Genomic DNA, 15,448 nt, shown 5'->3' with positions numbered 1-15,448 from the left:
TTTTCTTTCTTTTAATTAAAAAATCCAAGCGGTAAAATGAAATTTTAAAAATCAGAATAATACCAAGAAAAGGAAAGGTAATTTTTTTTCATTTAAAAAGCATCCTGGTAATTCCTTATGCAGAGCAGCTGTTCAAACATGAACCTAGCCAGCCCAGTGTGTGGCTGCAGTTTCTATGCTTTTCTGTGATTAATTTATCTCTCCGCCAACCAGACTGTTACCTGCATAATCCCTAGCTCTTTCTTCTAATCCTGTTTACAACACTAACCACAGGAAAACTGCAAGTGACTGATCCAGAAAAATTCCCTAGAGAAATTTGTTCAGAGCTGATTCCTTGACATGCCATCTACTCTTCTGTCTCTCTAGATTCTTATATTGGCATTATTAAAAGGAATATCTGAGCAACGGTGAATATGAGCTTAAAGGCTGTCCCTGGGAAGGATCAGGCAGGGGATCAAACTTGCACTGAAAAGGTGCTTTCTGTGATGATTAACTGAAGGAAAACTGTCTTACAAGCTCAGAATTATGTTTATGAATTCTCAAACTATGGGGAAATTAATCCACTGTTAGGCTCACACAGTAAAGTCAGGTGAGAAAGCATGAATTTGTAAAGCTTGTTGTGTAGGGGAGTCAAAATGTTATAGACCTCAGTAACAGAAATGAAAAGCATTACTGCTGAATAAACCTTAAATTTAAAAGACCACCAATTTCTTTGCTCACTTGTTAACCCCACTGTGGCAATTTGGTTGTTTGGGGTGGGTTTTTTGGATTTGACAGCCGCCTTGAGAAAAAGATTTATTTCCATCCACATCTTCCCACTGCAATAAAGTGAACTCAAGTCAGTAGCTGGCTCTTCTACTTTTACAGATCCAATCATGATAAAATTTACAACAAGCACCATCAAGCCTACAGTGGGATAGACAGCTGGGACCCTGGGTTCAAGCTAGCAAGTGCGGTACACAGGATACAGCAGGGGACTGCAGACACTACAGAGAGATTCAGTATTAGTTGATTAGAAGTCTTATACCTCGCTTTGGTGAAAGAAATGTGAAATGATAAGTCTACCAGATACACCTTTTCTATTCAAGTGTGATTATCTTATGTAGCTAAAAGTCCCAGTGTTACTGTTTCATTAACTTGGACTGAGAGTGTGTAAGCTGGCTGAGAATCTCATTCTTAGTGGATATAGATCCTGTTTTAAGAAACAGAACAAGGATGAAGAAACTTGAGCCGTGAGTTAAAACTAAGAACTGTGCAATAATTAGGAATGCAACCAGGTTTCACCTTCTTACTCTCTACCTCTATGCTTTTTTTCTTTGCCTGTAAATTGGGATTAATAGTATTTCACTCTCCAAAGGGGTGTTGTAAAGGATAGCAAAGGAATAAAACTGTCTAAGCAGTTCTGTCAGTGTGGTAGCTTCATCACAGTGTGATTGCAGTTTGCTAACACACACAGGTTGGATTCTGCATTCACCTAATGCAGGCTATGACTTGTAATCTCTCGTTACCATGCAGATATTTTGGAGGGATCATTTTGCATGCTGCTTACTATATAGAACAAATAGCTAAAGTAACATATGATTTGGATCATAGATTTATAAAATTCCCACTGCCTATTACAAAAATGGTGACCATTGTTTAAAATTCACAAGACTTAAGTTTGAGCGTGATCCAATACTACTGAGCTTGGTCACAAGGCTGTCCAAGCACTGAAAAAAGACTTTTCAAAGAGAGTGAGATAGTGAAATGAATCTTACTGCAACGTGGCACCTGGAGACCTAATTTCTTTCGCCCCTGTGGAAAAACCCCATTCCTCTCCGTGTTCTTCCTTTGTCTGTAGTGCTGCAGAATTCTTTGGAAAGTTAATATTCATATGCTGACTGTATGTTTGCTCCCAGGTGGTTGTTCTGTAGGAATTGCAGCCTGTAAAGATCTAAATGGTTTCAGGCCTGCCAATCTGAAAGCCTGTCCAAGTCATTATGCAGTATTGCAGTAGGTGTGAGCTCCAAGGCAGTGCTAAGACTGCAAAAGCCTCCTCAGTTAGTGAAGGGAGAGTGGTGACAGGACATCTTCCATGATGCACTGAAGGAAAAGCCGCTGGACCCCTTGCCCTTTCCTTTGATCCTCGTTTATTAGCTTCCATAATGTGTGAGTAAATAGGGAAAAGGCGCTTTGAGTTCTGGTTGTCCAGAAAAAGAAGAGAGGGATTGAGGAGTTAGCTAGATTTAGACGTTTTCTCTCGGTAAATTTTCTCTGACCACCCCCCTGCAAGCTGAGATTTTGTGAGGTGTTTATTTCGGACTCATCCATTTAAGTCATTGTAGAAATGTTCTGTATTGGAGATAGAGGCTTCAATTATGTCCTGTAGAAAAAAAAACATAAAAACCCACATATACACTACTAAAAATTTGCAGTGTTGCCTACAACCTGTTTCAGTCATAGCGCTTAATTTTATGTTTAACTTACTTCAGTGTTCTGATTATTCTTTTAATAACACCATAACAGTGCTTTTACTAGAGAAGAGGGAGAAAGGTGCAAGAAGTTAAGTTTTCTTTTTAATCCAGCCTGTTTCACTTTTTTGCTCTTTATTACTGATCACCACTCCTGTTGACTTTAAATGTAAGACATTTCTGTCTTCACTGATGGTGGAGGAGAGAGTTCTGCATGTTACAAAGTATGAAGATTGATTAACTGTCCTTGATGTCCGTCCTGCAAGTCTGAACAGAAGTGTTGGTAATGACGCTTTCCCACACAGTGTGGGCACTGGTAATGTTTATCCTTCACACTGTTGATTATGAGACCCTGTTTTGGTGCTAATAACTTGACCAAATTTAATCCTCAAGGCTGAAATTGCCTGTGCTTTATTTCTCATTCAGACTCAAGCTTAAACTCCAAGTCCCAGCGATGTTGCTATTTCTGCAGATTAGGTGAGAAGAACTAGTTGCAAGATTTAATGGTTTTCACTGTCATTTTGTTGAAGACCTTCAGCACTACTATGTCTTGAAGATTGAAGTGGTACTTGGCGAGAAGGTGAACTCTAGGAATCAGAGAGTAGTCTTTCCTGCCCCTAGAAAAACTTTAGCTGATTTTCTCCATGGAGTTTGTTAAGGTTTTTGTTTGCTTTTGCTGAAAATGCTGAAAGGTCTGTCCTCTGACAGTTGTGTCACATGCACTGGGTGCAAAGCCCATGTACTTCCCACTTCACTACCTCCACACTCTGCCTAAACCTCACACATTTTGTGGAGACTCACTGCAGCCTTTCTCTCACTCCATGTTCCTATGTCCTAAATTTAACTGATTAACTTGATGTGGGATCTGCTAATGGCTGCATCTGACATTTAGGTCAGTTAATGGGACAGAAGCCATGTTGCAGCTGTGCTATTTATCTAGCAAGGCCGTGCTTACTTTGAAAGTAATCCAGCTGGAGGATATAATCCCCAGATGTCTTGCAACATGTGTCTTACAATGTCATGTGTCTGGATGTACGGCTATACACTCTCACTCAGCTATACGTCTGGCGTGTGGCAGTCCAAATGCTGGGACAGAAGACAGCAGTGGGATTTACACCCAACTACTCAGGTCTCTGTTCAAATGGTACTGAGCATCTTCTAGAGAGGGTCTCCGTGGCAAAAGCAAACGTCCACCAACAGGAGATACAGAGTTTCATCCAAGGGCAGAGAGACTGAGCTCTAGTTCCTTCTACGAAGTAGCACTAAGTATATCTGTGTATATCATTGTCCAGAAAATGCAGTTGAGTTCCCCTTCTCCCCTCTCCTGCCCTTGTGCATACTTACTGTTGCACACTGCGTGCTGTTTGCTACAGGAGTCTTCCCTTGTTCTGGTCACAGCTCATGAGGCAGAGAGCTGTAAAAGGGGAAGGGAGCTCTTTTGATTTGAGGTCTTGCAGACCTGTGCTGAAGTCTTGCAGACTCCATTTCAACTTCTTCTGTGCTATTGGTTGCCATGGGATATTTGGAGAAGTTATTTTTGAAAATGCAAGAGGTGGCAGCCTTATTTTTGGCATTTCCTAACTTTGCATATTTGACTTTAACTCTCTGAGGGAGAAGGGCAGGCATTTTTTCTTGAAAGATCAGTAAGTAGATTAAAATGTTAAAATGTGTGTTGGCTGTGAAGTAAGCACCCTAGACATAACATACTGCAGAAATCAGCATTTTCTTCCCACTTCTACAGAGGTTTCTATATTTAGAACCTCACATTTTCAATAGGATTTTTGAATGCTAATGTTAGAAGGGTAAAATAAAATTCATCTATCAAAGAGCTGGTATTCAACCTGTAAGGATGTGTCTATACAACCTGCCTATTTTATGCTAGAAACTGAATGTTTCCTCAAAGAAGTTAAATTTATCTCCCATTTATTTCCCCATAATTGAGTATAACATACTATATGGAAAGAGTTTACTTGCAAAAGAAAACAGTATCCTAAGGCATGTTTGTGGTGACTTCCAAAAGTATTGGCAGTGATATAATGGAATAAACAAGAATGTGACAGCTTTGAGCTAGATCCTCAGGATGTCTGCAGGGTGATAGAAAATGTGTGTTTACAAAGAACATCCTTCCCTTGCATTTTTCTATTCTTTACCTGACTTCAATACACATGAGTAATCAGTCAATCCCAGAAGATGCATTTGAAGGGGTTAGCACTGCAGGATATACACTTTTAAATGCAAATATCAAAAGCAGTTTAAGGAAACCGAAGTCGGTTGCCCAAATTTGACAGAGTGAACTGAATGAGAGTTTGTGAGCTGTGCAGTCTTTAAACTTGAGTTATGAGGCCTCTATTCTTACCGCATTGCCATCAGATTCTCAGGATACATCCCCAGGCTCTGTGCAGACCTATGTTCAATTCACATTGCAGTTCATAGAGATAAGTGATGCTACCCAAAATTTTTGAAACTGAAGTTCTTCTGTTGGCACAGACTTCCTTTGTGACCTTGGAGAAACCACTGTACATTATTAATATATTTGCCAAACTGGGACAATATTACTTCTCTGTCTCTTGGAGAATCTTAAGGGATCAATAGACAGAAAAATTGTGCTTAGATACTATGGAAATCGAAATAGTCATCTCAGTAGAGTGAAGCTGACCGTAACGGCTTGTGAGCAATGAGCATGAGCTCCTTCTACGTGTGCTACAAAGGAGTTTCAAAACAGGACTATGAAGGACTAATTGCTTCCTGGAAGGTAAATCATCTCAAGTGAAGAATGTCTTATAGGAGGAATACTGTATGCTTTACTATGCTTTACTATCCTCTCTTAAGGGTTATTGCAATAACTATATTAGAATTTGGATTGAGGGTGTTACCCTTTTGTTTTCTTGGGGGGTCCGAGCACAGTTCCACTGTTACTCCCCCCTATCCCATCCCTGTTTAACTAAGCTAAGAGAACTCAGTTTGATCTCGCAGTGTAAGCAGGGTGGAACCACATTTTAAAAGTGCACCCAAATTATTTGTCAGCCTTGTAAAATCCAACTTATTTCACAGTTAACTCACTTCAAGGTTCAGCTTATCTGTTTCATAGGATCAGCTGTGTCAAAACAATAATGAAAAGTTGTGATGGTATATATTGCATTTTTAACAAAGTCAAACTTTAGTTGAGCTCTCACGGGGACAGAACTAAATGGTCTGCACCATGTCTAAGCATGGGATCCTAGGTTAATTTAGAATTATTTTGTGCAGTGAGAGAGTCTGAACACCCATAGAAGAAATAATGATAAAAAAACCATAATAGCAAATGAAAAGTGATTATCAAAGCTTATAGCTAGCTAGCTGTGATCACAAAGTGCTCAAGACCTTTTTAGTGATCCTGCTCCAGACTGAGTGAGAAGCATACAATGAACTGGCCTGCACTGTATGTGGCTGCCTGATGTTGAGTTGCTCAGCAGCAGAAAAGAGAGAATGGGTACTTCCATTCAGCATTTTAGTAAAAATATGCATAGAAATGCAATACTGAAGAAAGAAATTAGATTATAGCGAGCAAAACAAATGCTTTTCCAGTTTATGCATGATTTGTGGAGTAATAGTAACAAAATTACAGTTACACAGTTTATACTTTAGCAGGACTCAGAGAGATTCATGTAGATAGCGAGAACATAAGTTCTTATTGGCTTTTGAAGGAATGTCAAAAAGCAAGAGGCTTATAAGCAATATAGGCCCTTGTGGTTCAGGTGAAATGGAATCTCAGTTTAATTCCAGTTAAATGGAAACCTTCCCGTAAGCAAGTTACCCATACATAAGTAACGAAGGATTTTCCACCCGTCTCATGAAACGGCTTGTAATAATTGCTTCTTAAGGTGGATTTATTGCCTGAGACAGTATATCAGAAAGCTGATCCCAACACAAAATCACAGATTTTTCTTATTTTAGCATGTTTTAGATGAAAACTTCAGTTACTTCATTTTTTGAAGAGTAAAGAAGAGTGTGAGCACTTCATTAATGACTATACTGAATTGGAGGTCAAGATACTATGTTATGCCATAGGTTCTGGTTAGCAGTAGAAGACCTGAAGAAGAGGCCTATCCGTGAAGTTCCTGCTCGCGTCCAAGAAATTTGGCAAGAATTTCTTGCTCCAGGTGCACCCAGCGCTATCAATCTAGATTCAAAAAGTTATGACAAAACCACGCAGAATGTAAAGGACCCTGGAAGATACACATTTGAAGATGCTCAGGTCAGTTTGCAATTCTGTTTAGGGATATTTGAAGTAGAATATTGGCAAGTGAAATCTACATACATAAAATAAGATATATTTGAGACTTAAATGGTAATGCTCTGTTTCCTAAAATGCCATTTTGGCAATGCAAATAGGTAACACTCTTTCATGATGCCTATGAATTACTAAAGCTCTTAATGAAACTTCTGTGCCTGGTATAAAGTCTTCAAGTGGGCTTCAAATAGAGCAAGCATATAGTGCAGTGAAAGTGGTATTTTCATCTTCCTGTTTTCTTAAGTTTCCTGTTCAGTTACATTAAGAGAAAAGCTTCACACACACACACATGTTGATTTCTAGTTCTCAAGATCTGTTTCTGAAAGACTTCCCTTGATAGAGGCTCAATGTCTGTTCTCCCAATGCATGTCCAAAAGTAGTGTTATCATTTATAGGAGTCATAGGTTCCCATCATGAAAAGAATATGACCCATGTGGGAAATAACATTTTGTAACAGCTTGTGCAGAAGTATCATATTTCACAGATGTTGTATATTCTATACCTTATTAAACTACTATCTACAGAACATTAGGCAAAGATCCTAATGATCTGCTCTTCAACAATCAATATTACAGTGGTAAAGAACAGTCTGTAAATGTCTTATTTGGCTTTTGGGGGTCTGATTTAGTCACAATTTGAATACCGTCATCAAAAGATACTTCTGACCAGAGCTAGATTTGTGAAAATACTTATATTTTTGAGATTGGAAGTAAAAGCTGAAAAAACCAAAACAGTAAAATACAAATCTCGGTTTTCCTCAGAAGGAAAAACAAGTACTTCTGTATTAAATGCGACACTTCATGTGACTTATAACTTAATATTTCATCTTTGCAACTGAGAAAAGCAATATGAAAGAATTGGATTCACAGTAAAAATAGTAGAACCAGTACCATCCTCCCTTTTTCATCAGCAGCCCAGCGATGAAAATTTAATTATTAATGCAAAGTGAAACAGTGTCAAAAAGAGAGATTGAGATCACATCCCTGCAGAATTTCCTACAGCTTGATTATTAGGTCATCATCTTGGGAGTCAGGAGATGCTGCTGCAAGTCCCACAAAGGAGAGAAGGGAATTGAATTGGGGCTTTCTACTTTTTGGGAAAGTGCCTCTGCCCTAAATAGGAGGGGGAATAATTCTACCATCTTTTCATTGTGCTGTTATGAGAATAGCAACCTATGATGCAACAATAAAGTTTTCATTAGACACTATATCATACACACTGCTTTGAAGTACTCTGCATTAAGCCAAACACACAGTTTTTGCTTGCATCTGCTGACCCCCTGGAGATTTAGGAATGCAGTGGATAGCAAAGACATAAGTTACACAAATAAACAATCTAGCAAGATTAAAGTTTTTTTAAAAATATGTCTTTGCAGTTGAGTCAACAAAGGACAATTAAATTCCTTGCCAGTATCCAATTTTTTTTTTGTAAAAATAGGTGTAAAATTTCAACATCATTTTACTTCCAGATCTCTCTCTCTTTTTTTTTTTTTTCCCCTTCATTTATGGAAGATGTGGAGTATTCAGTCTTTATGCAAGCAGGACTTTTCGTCCTGTCAGACCTCTGGTTATTTGATCCAGTTCAGCATACAGCCTGAACCTGGAAGCCTCCATTTCTCTGGGAAAAGGGGGCAGATTGTACCTGCCGTGTTCTGACCTGAAGTTTTAGGACCTTTACAGAGTGCCCCACCTGAAGTGGCAGGGTTTTGTCAGGAGTAGGGCTCTGCCTCTGCAACGGGCTCTTTATGGCCTGCCAGTTGGGAAAGAGACCACTTCCAAGTCATTCTGGCAGTTGGCTGGTCATTTAATTGTGGTTAAAAATGTTTTGAAAAGCATTTCTGGACTTGCAAGATGGCACCACAGAACTCCACATCAAATGAGAGTGATACATAAGTAAAAATAGACCGATTGTGCTAAATAACATCCAGCCTCAATTCCTGACTACTATGTATATTAACAGTACTAATACAGCCTAATTTATTCTTGCTTTTACAGGCTTGGTTTTTACACAGAAATAACATTTTAATGCCCATCACCATTGATATGTACAACAGGAGCAGAGTCCTTTCTGCTCTCTGTTGGCTGCATTGGCTGCTTTCGTAGAAACTGAGTGGAACAAAAACTCCCCAAATAAACCAGCCTAAGTTCTGAATATACACCAGAATTTCTCTGCTTAGTGCAAGAAATACAACGAAAGGCACTTAGAAACATTCTCTAGAGTTTCTAATGCAACAAAAATTAAAAATCAGCTTTAATTTTACCTTGCCGTAATTTTCAAGCAAGGTGGGTTTTTTTTCTGTTCACTAATTTTATGCAGTACCAGGATGACAAACAGTTTGTTTGCTCTTTCCTGATTGCTGTGCTACAAGGTTCCTATAGTAAAAGGGTTCGAGTAAAAAATAAAACAAAAATAGCTAACACAATTCAGTGGGTTTTTTAAAAATATTTTTGGGAGAGTATTTTCTGTTGTGATTTCTTTTTCTACAAATCCCTTTCCTAACATTATAACTAGAACCAGAGTTATAAAGTGTCCTACATCATAGATTTTTAGGTTTTCATATTTTGCAGAAATGAGAATGCTCCAAAAAGAAAAGCTCTATAAACTGCCTGTGTCATTTGTTTTCTGGATAAGGGTTTCCAAATTTTCATATGCCTCAAAGAATAAATATCTTGGAAATCAGATAAGCCTGGAACAGTTTTTCAATTTCCATATGTATTTTTCTTTTTATATTGTCAGCTAGATAGCAGAATAAACATCTGTCACAGGATGTTTTCAAGAGTAGCCAGGGGATATCCTCCCTAACTTAAGCACTTATTTGTAGTGCTGAATTAGAAACCTAGTACCTTTTTCCAGCCTATGAAGTCAGAAAAGCATCTCCAGAAACTAATTCAGAAAATCTGATGAGGAAGGATCCACAACTCCTGATTTAGTCACCTAGCTAAACTGAATAATGCAAGGGAGGTTTGAAACTGGGCCTTAAGCTAGGACTCAGTTGTAAATTCTTAGAAAAATAATTCCATAGTGGAAATAGGGACTATAAATTAAAGAAAGGTGCGTTGTGTTCTTTATACATAAGAAATAGGTGGGATTTCTGCTTTAAGAGTCGGCAGCAACTCACCCTTAGCTTCAGAACTGCGACCTACTACTCCGTAAGACTTCCTATTCAAAACAGTGCTAGCTGGTAAACATTCCACAACTAAAACATATACGACTGCCTCCCATTTTACTTACGTCTTCTTTTATGGGAGTAACAGCTCCTTCTTTTTCTTTCAGGAGCACATTTACAAACTGATGAAAAGTGATTCTTATCCTCGTTTTATACGATCCAGTGCCTACCAGGAGCTGCTACAGGCCAAGAAAAAGGTATTGGTCCATCTTGCCTTTGTCTTGCCACTGTGCAAAGCGGTGGTTATGTTTGCAACAATACTCAGTCTTCTCTCCCCTGTGCCAGTGCAACTGGATATCTGGTAGGTGACCAGCTTGACGTGTTTGGAGGGTCACATACACACAGGAGTTCAATATACATATATGTGTATATATCCTGCATGCGGGCATGTTTCAATAAGTTAATCTAGCAAAACTTATTTTTATTTTTACATCCCATATTGTACTGTTTTCTCTGTTATGAAGCACCTTAAATTGCAAAAAGTGCTTTACAAATACATTAAAAAAATAAAATGAAATCCCAGAAGAATAGTCTTTCATGTTTGCAAGTTTGCGTATGTAATAATTGTTGTTCTCTTTATTCCACCTATAAAAGCTACAGAATGTGTTTAGAAACAATCTTATTTGTCTGAATAACTTCTAATTTCAACTATAAATATAGGGGCTTCCTAATTCTGTTTCTTTCCCTATTATTACATGAATAGTTTTGAGTAGGTTAGGAATCTGCCTTGAAAGACTGATCATGTCATACTTCTGCAAAAAGAGGCTCATGTCTTGGTATGTAATATTTGCTTAGAAAAGTCCAGATTATGGAATGAGTTCTGAATAGACACAGCCCAGAGTATGTGGAGCAGCTTGTGCAATGCAGATCTCTATAATGATAAATAATTTCATTAGTGGGCTCTAAATAGTGATCTCCTCGAATCAGCTGGGAGCCCTTTGCCTGCAAAATCAGGGCCCCGATCGTTACCGTAGCATTCTATTGTTTATAATGACAACCTAAAATTATATGAAAGTACTGTGTGATTTTGTTTTTTGTTCAAACATTGATTTCTGAAGATCCAATATAGAGAGAGATGTTGAAAATACCAGAAAGCTACAACTGTCCGTGTGAAGTCCTTAAGTTTGTGAATGTCAGTTCATTAACACAAGATGTGCACTTCATTATTTCCTTTTATTTTCAGTTTTTCTTTTAAATCAAACCGTTTTGATCCCCATGAAAAATGATTTTTGTCAAGTACTATATCTGCTTTGCCCATCCCCTGTTTTGCAGAGTCCCATTACAGCTTCATACCTGTGTTTGCTTCCTGATTTATACAAACTTTGTTTTGCAGTCCATTGTTTCATCGATCCTTCTTTTCTACTCCATTTTTTCTTGCTTTTCTTTTTGCCTTCTTTTTTCTTTTTGTTTCCTTTTTTTTATTTTAAATTTAAGTTGGAAAACACTCTGGATCGTCGAACATCTTTTGAGAAATTCACACGCAACGTGGTAAGTTTGTTGCCTCGGAAGACTAGTAAACCTGATGGGACATCCTTCTCCCCTCCCCCTCACTGATCCCTACTTTTCCCTTTTTGCTTCTCTAACCTGACAGTTAAAAGTGTATTTATCACAGTTTGTGAATTTTCCCAGGAATGACAGCTTTATAATGTGCTTTCATTACAACCCCTTCTCCCTAGTCCCTTTCCCACTGACCTCAATAGTCACACATGGAGGAATGGACCTTTGGGAGCCATGCTTTTTGCATTAGGAAGCATGAAATTATTCACTCTTTTTTTTTTTTTCTTTCTAATTGTAGTAAAGAATCTGTGAAAACCTGCTTGATGTTGTTCCTTTTATTGGTGCCTCCCAAAATACTAACTCTGACACAGTTTGAATGCATTGGATTTTCTTCCTGTCTCCTTTTTATTTTATTAAAAAAGAGTTTGTCCTGTTTTTTTTAATTGGGCACAGGAAAAAATAAACGTTAATAATTTCCCATCTTCCTTAATGTCTAGCACAGCTTCTTCAGGACCAAAGAATTCATGCTGATGATGCACAAGGGTTTGATTGGGATTTCATTTTGATAATGGACTACAAGAACTGATTTTTTTTTTTTAATATATAATTTTCAAAAGATATTTCACAAAGGTAAAAAAATGAAAGCTGGTAAATTTGCTGTGGGCATTCTCTTGCCACCTGCCAAAAGATCCACTGATTTCCTGATATGCAGGATTCTTTTTACTTATCCAGTTTCTTTGGATTTTTTTTAACATTGTGAAAGTTCAAACTAAAGCATTCAACGCATTTATTTTTGTAGGGCAGAAACATCCCTATTTTCCCATGCCATAAAAACTGTACACCAACACTGAGGGCGAGCACTAACCTGTTATGAAAAGAGGTAGAAAGATCTTGGATTATACTCAAGTTTGTCTGCATTGTCTGTTGAATTGTGCAGGTGACGCTGCTGTGTGTGTGTGCGCGTTCGTGGCTTTTTCTGTGACCTGGTTAATGGAGCTGTGTGCGTTGAAATGAAAAACATGAGAGCTTTCAGCAAAGATCATGGTTTTTGTTTTTTAGTTTCTAGCGAAGGAGAAGCAGTTCTCAGAAACTGCCTCCCGTATAATGAGGCTCAAGAGTATTTCCTCTAGTATTTAAAATATATAGATATACTTTCTAATAATCAAAAAAAAGAAACAAATGCAGTGAAAGAAGAAAGTTTTGTGAGGCTGTGGGAATATCTCACATGTTAAAACAAAACTGTAATTCTTTAACTACTTTCTTATAGGTAAAGGCTTCCTGTAATGTGCTTTGAATCCACTGTAATCAGGAAGAAATTTGGATTCAATGGGACAAAGTCAGTAAAGGACACTAAAAAGTAAATGAACAGCCACAAAGGAAACAATCCCAATGTTTGAAACAAAAACCCCTATATTTTGCATGGTGGTGTTGCCATAGCATGTTGCAGTGTGATTTGTGTGTTGTCTAAGCAGGTTGATCTATAAAACAACATTGTACATGATAACATTATACCTGATAATTACATGATAATTCCATAGGAAGTTCCATATTAATAAACGAGCCTATGTTAATAAAAGAGAGTGTAAGAGAGTAGGTGGTACATCTGGGACCTCTGAGAGCCAGGTTTTTTCCCAGTCACAGTGCCTGGCAAGTTGCAATAACTATGTTTATTCATGGGAGTTTAAACAGCCCACAGATCAGGAATTGGTTATGGTAAAGAGTATGTACACGGGTAGCTCTAAGGAGAGAAATAGCAAGCTGCAGACAGATGTGAGGAGAATACAGCACAAAAAAGAAAAAGTGAAGACAGACTGGGAGGCACTAAGATGACTCTCCAATAAACCCTCCCAGAGCAGCGTTACTGATAAACCAGCAGTTCTGTGCACAAACACTGGAGCATTATATCCTGCAGGCGTGCCCAATTTTCACCGTGCTAATCTCGGGGCAGAAGTTCCAGAATAGCAGGATGCCAGAGGGGCAAGGCAGGCCCAATAAACCAGCTGTGAGCTAGAAATGGGAACGAGGATTTCTGGATGTGAAGCATTAGTACCTGTCCAGTAGAAAAGGGTGATTCTTTTTTCATGGAGAAAGCTATAAAATAAAAACTGTGGTTTTGCTTTTTCTCAAACTACTACCTGTGAATCCGGGTGGAGTCTGTCAAGTCGGGTCAGGTATGAAAGTAAAACATGTCACTGCTAGATCTATATTCTCTATTAGATTGGCAGCTCTGAGGCTTGCAAATTAATTTAGAATGTCAGGATGCTCAAGTGCAAACCTTTTCTCCAAGACGACTGAATTCACACCACCCACTGCCCCAGGACCCCTTGCCACCAAGCATCCTTGTTCTTCCATTCTTGTTCTCGGTTATGATGAGTTTATAATATGTAATTATCTACCTTGGTACAGTGGTTCCAACCAGCAGGGATGAGGGAAAGATTTCTTAGAATATCCTACAGTGTACTGATTAACTTGTTCAACTGTGAAGTGAGGGACTGTGGTACAGATCTGTTCTTCTGATTAATACAGAAAATAGGCATGAAATAGGGTCTTCTACAACCTGGATAAATGCTGTCATCTCTGAATGATATAGTAGGATGAAAATTACAATTTCTCTTCTCCTCTGAGAATTTAGACTAATTTTCACTGTTTTTTTTCTCACTTATATCAAAGTGGGTTTGTATTGAACTAAATTACACCTCAGTTTTTTCCATTTGAAGTGTTTAAAAAAACCCAGTAACCTTGGTTGTGCCTAGGGACTGAACCTGAGAAGACGACCTTGTTATTCATGACCTGATTTGTTAAGATGGAGACTATAAGAAGCTCCTGATCAGTGACGGCTGAAAGTGGGTTATACTTCCTAGAGAAAGAATTTGTTAAAGTAGAAAGTTCAGAAACTTTGTAAGGGCAATCCCTCTGCACTATTCCTTGAATTAAGTGGAAATAACCTAATATAATGAGTCATTATTCTAGTCTGATGAGGAAAAAATAAAAGTGGAGCTATATACACAAAAAAACCCTAGGTTCAGCTGTGCATTTCTTTGACACTGGAGAGTTTGCTTTCCAGAAAACTTTCAATAAGTTGGTGCACTTTATGAAAGCCCTAAATGCTTAGCTTAAAAACATTGGCAATTTAGCTTGCTCTGTAGATTTTATAGTGCAAAATTGCTAATGCCTTTGGCAGTCCCCAACAGACAATATGAATAGTGTTAGAAACAGGTCTGCATTCACATGCAATATGGATAAAGTAATAGCAAACTGGCATTTGCTATATGTAATATTTATTACCGAACACCTTATAGTTTGCCTCTGAGTAGTAAGCACAGCTATTCTTGGTTTGCCTCACTTATTCACACTCCCAGGTATTATGTGAAAATATAGAGCACACTGGAATGATGCCATTGGATAAGTGCATTGCCTTGGAGTAACACCGGCAACCACAAGTGTCACACCTCTGACTCAGGGGCACAGGGAGCGGTGACAGTGTGCTCTGTGCTCCCCCCCCGACCAGCTCAGCCCCTCAGATTTCTCTTTGGGAATAATTAAGGTCCAGTCACCTGCAACTCCTCAAGGAAGTGAGTAGGGAAGCTAAAGGCTTAAGTCAGGGAGCAAGAGAATCTCATTGATTGTTACAGTAGTAGAGAGAGAGAAATCAGCTGTTTCTGTGGCATTTAAAAACTGAAATTCTTCTGAGGAATTTACATGAGGAAAAAATCCGTATTTTAAAAAAAAATTAAAAAATGAAAAAAATCAGGAAACTTCCTCTACCTCAGTACTGACATCTACAGTACAGTGAAAAAAACAGGTGAATATGCACTGATAATGTTGATGGGAACAAAGAGGTCCTTTAAGGAAAACTTTCGTCTTTCATTCCTCATGTGCATGCGGGATTTATGACTGTGGCAGACTGGTAGTCTGAGCAGGGCACCTTTGTGCTGGTGCTTAGCTGCGATCACCAGTTTGGAAGCCTGAAACAAAGGGACCTCATTTACAGGGGAGTGGGCTAATTTCATTTCCACCCCATGCAAATTTTCTTGTCCCAGCAGGAACCAAGTTAGTGGGGCAAGA

General features: G+C 38.4%; 1 protein-coding gene across 6 annotated transcripts in view; it reads left to right on the top strand.

Annotated features, from left to right (window-relative positions):
- The window catches only part of RGS7 (regulator of G protein signaling 7), a 263,978-nt gene that overhangs the window by 225,110 nt on the left and 23,420 nt on the right, over nucleotides 1-15,448 (top strand). For 2 of the 6 annotated variants that reach the window (XM_075146537.1, XM_075146538.1), the window contains exons 15-17: nucleotides 6,498-6,684; nucleotides 9,994-10,083; nucleotides 12,183-12,263. In XM_075146537.1, the coding sequence (XP_075002638.1) occupies nucleotides 6,498-6,684; nucleotides 9,994-10,083; nucleotides 12,183-12,257 (352 nt within the window). In that variant the 3' untranslated portion in view covers nucleotides 12,258-12,263. Of the gene's footprint in view, nucleotides 1-6,497; nucleotides 6,685-9,993; nucleotides 10,084-11,320; nucleotides 11,375-12,182; nucleotides 12,264-15,448 lie in introns of all 6 variants that reach the window. The other 4 variants (XM_075146536.1, XM_075146534.1, XM_075146535.1 and 1 more) reach the window with 2 other exon arrangements.

The sequence above is a fragment of the Calonectris borealis genome, chromosome 3 (genome assembly GCF_964195595.1).
Source record: "Calonectris borealis chromosome 3, bCalBor7.hap1.2, whole genome shotgun sequence".
Classification (NCBI taxonomy): domain Eukaryota; kingdom Metazoa; phylum Chordata; class Aves; order Procellariiformes; family Procellariidae; genus Calonectris; species Calonectris borealis.
This window is presented reverse-complemented; position numbering and strand designations above follow the sequence as displayed.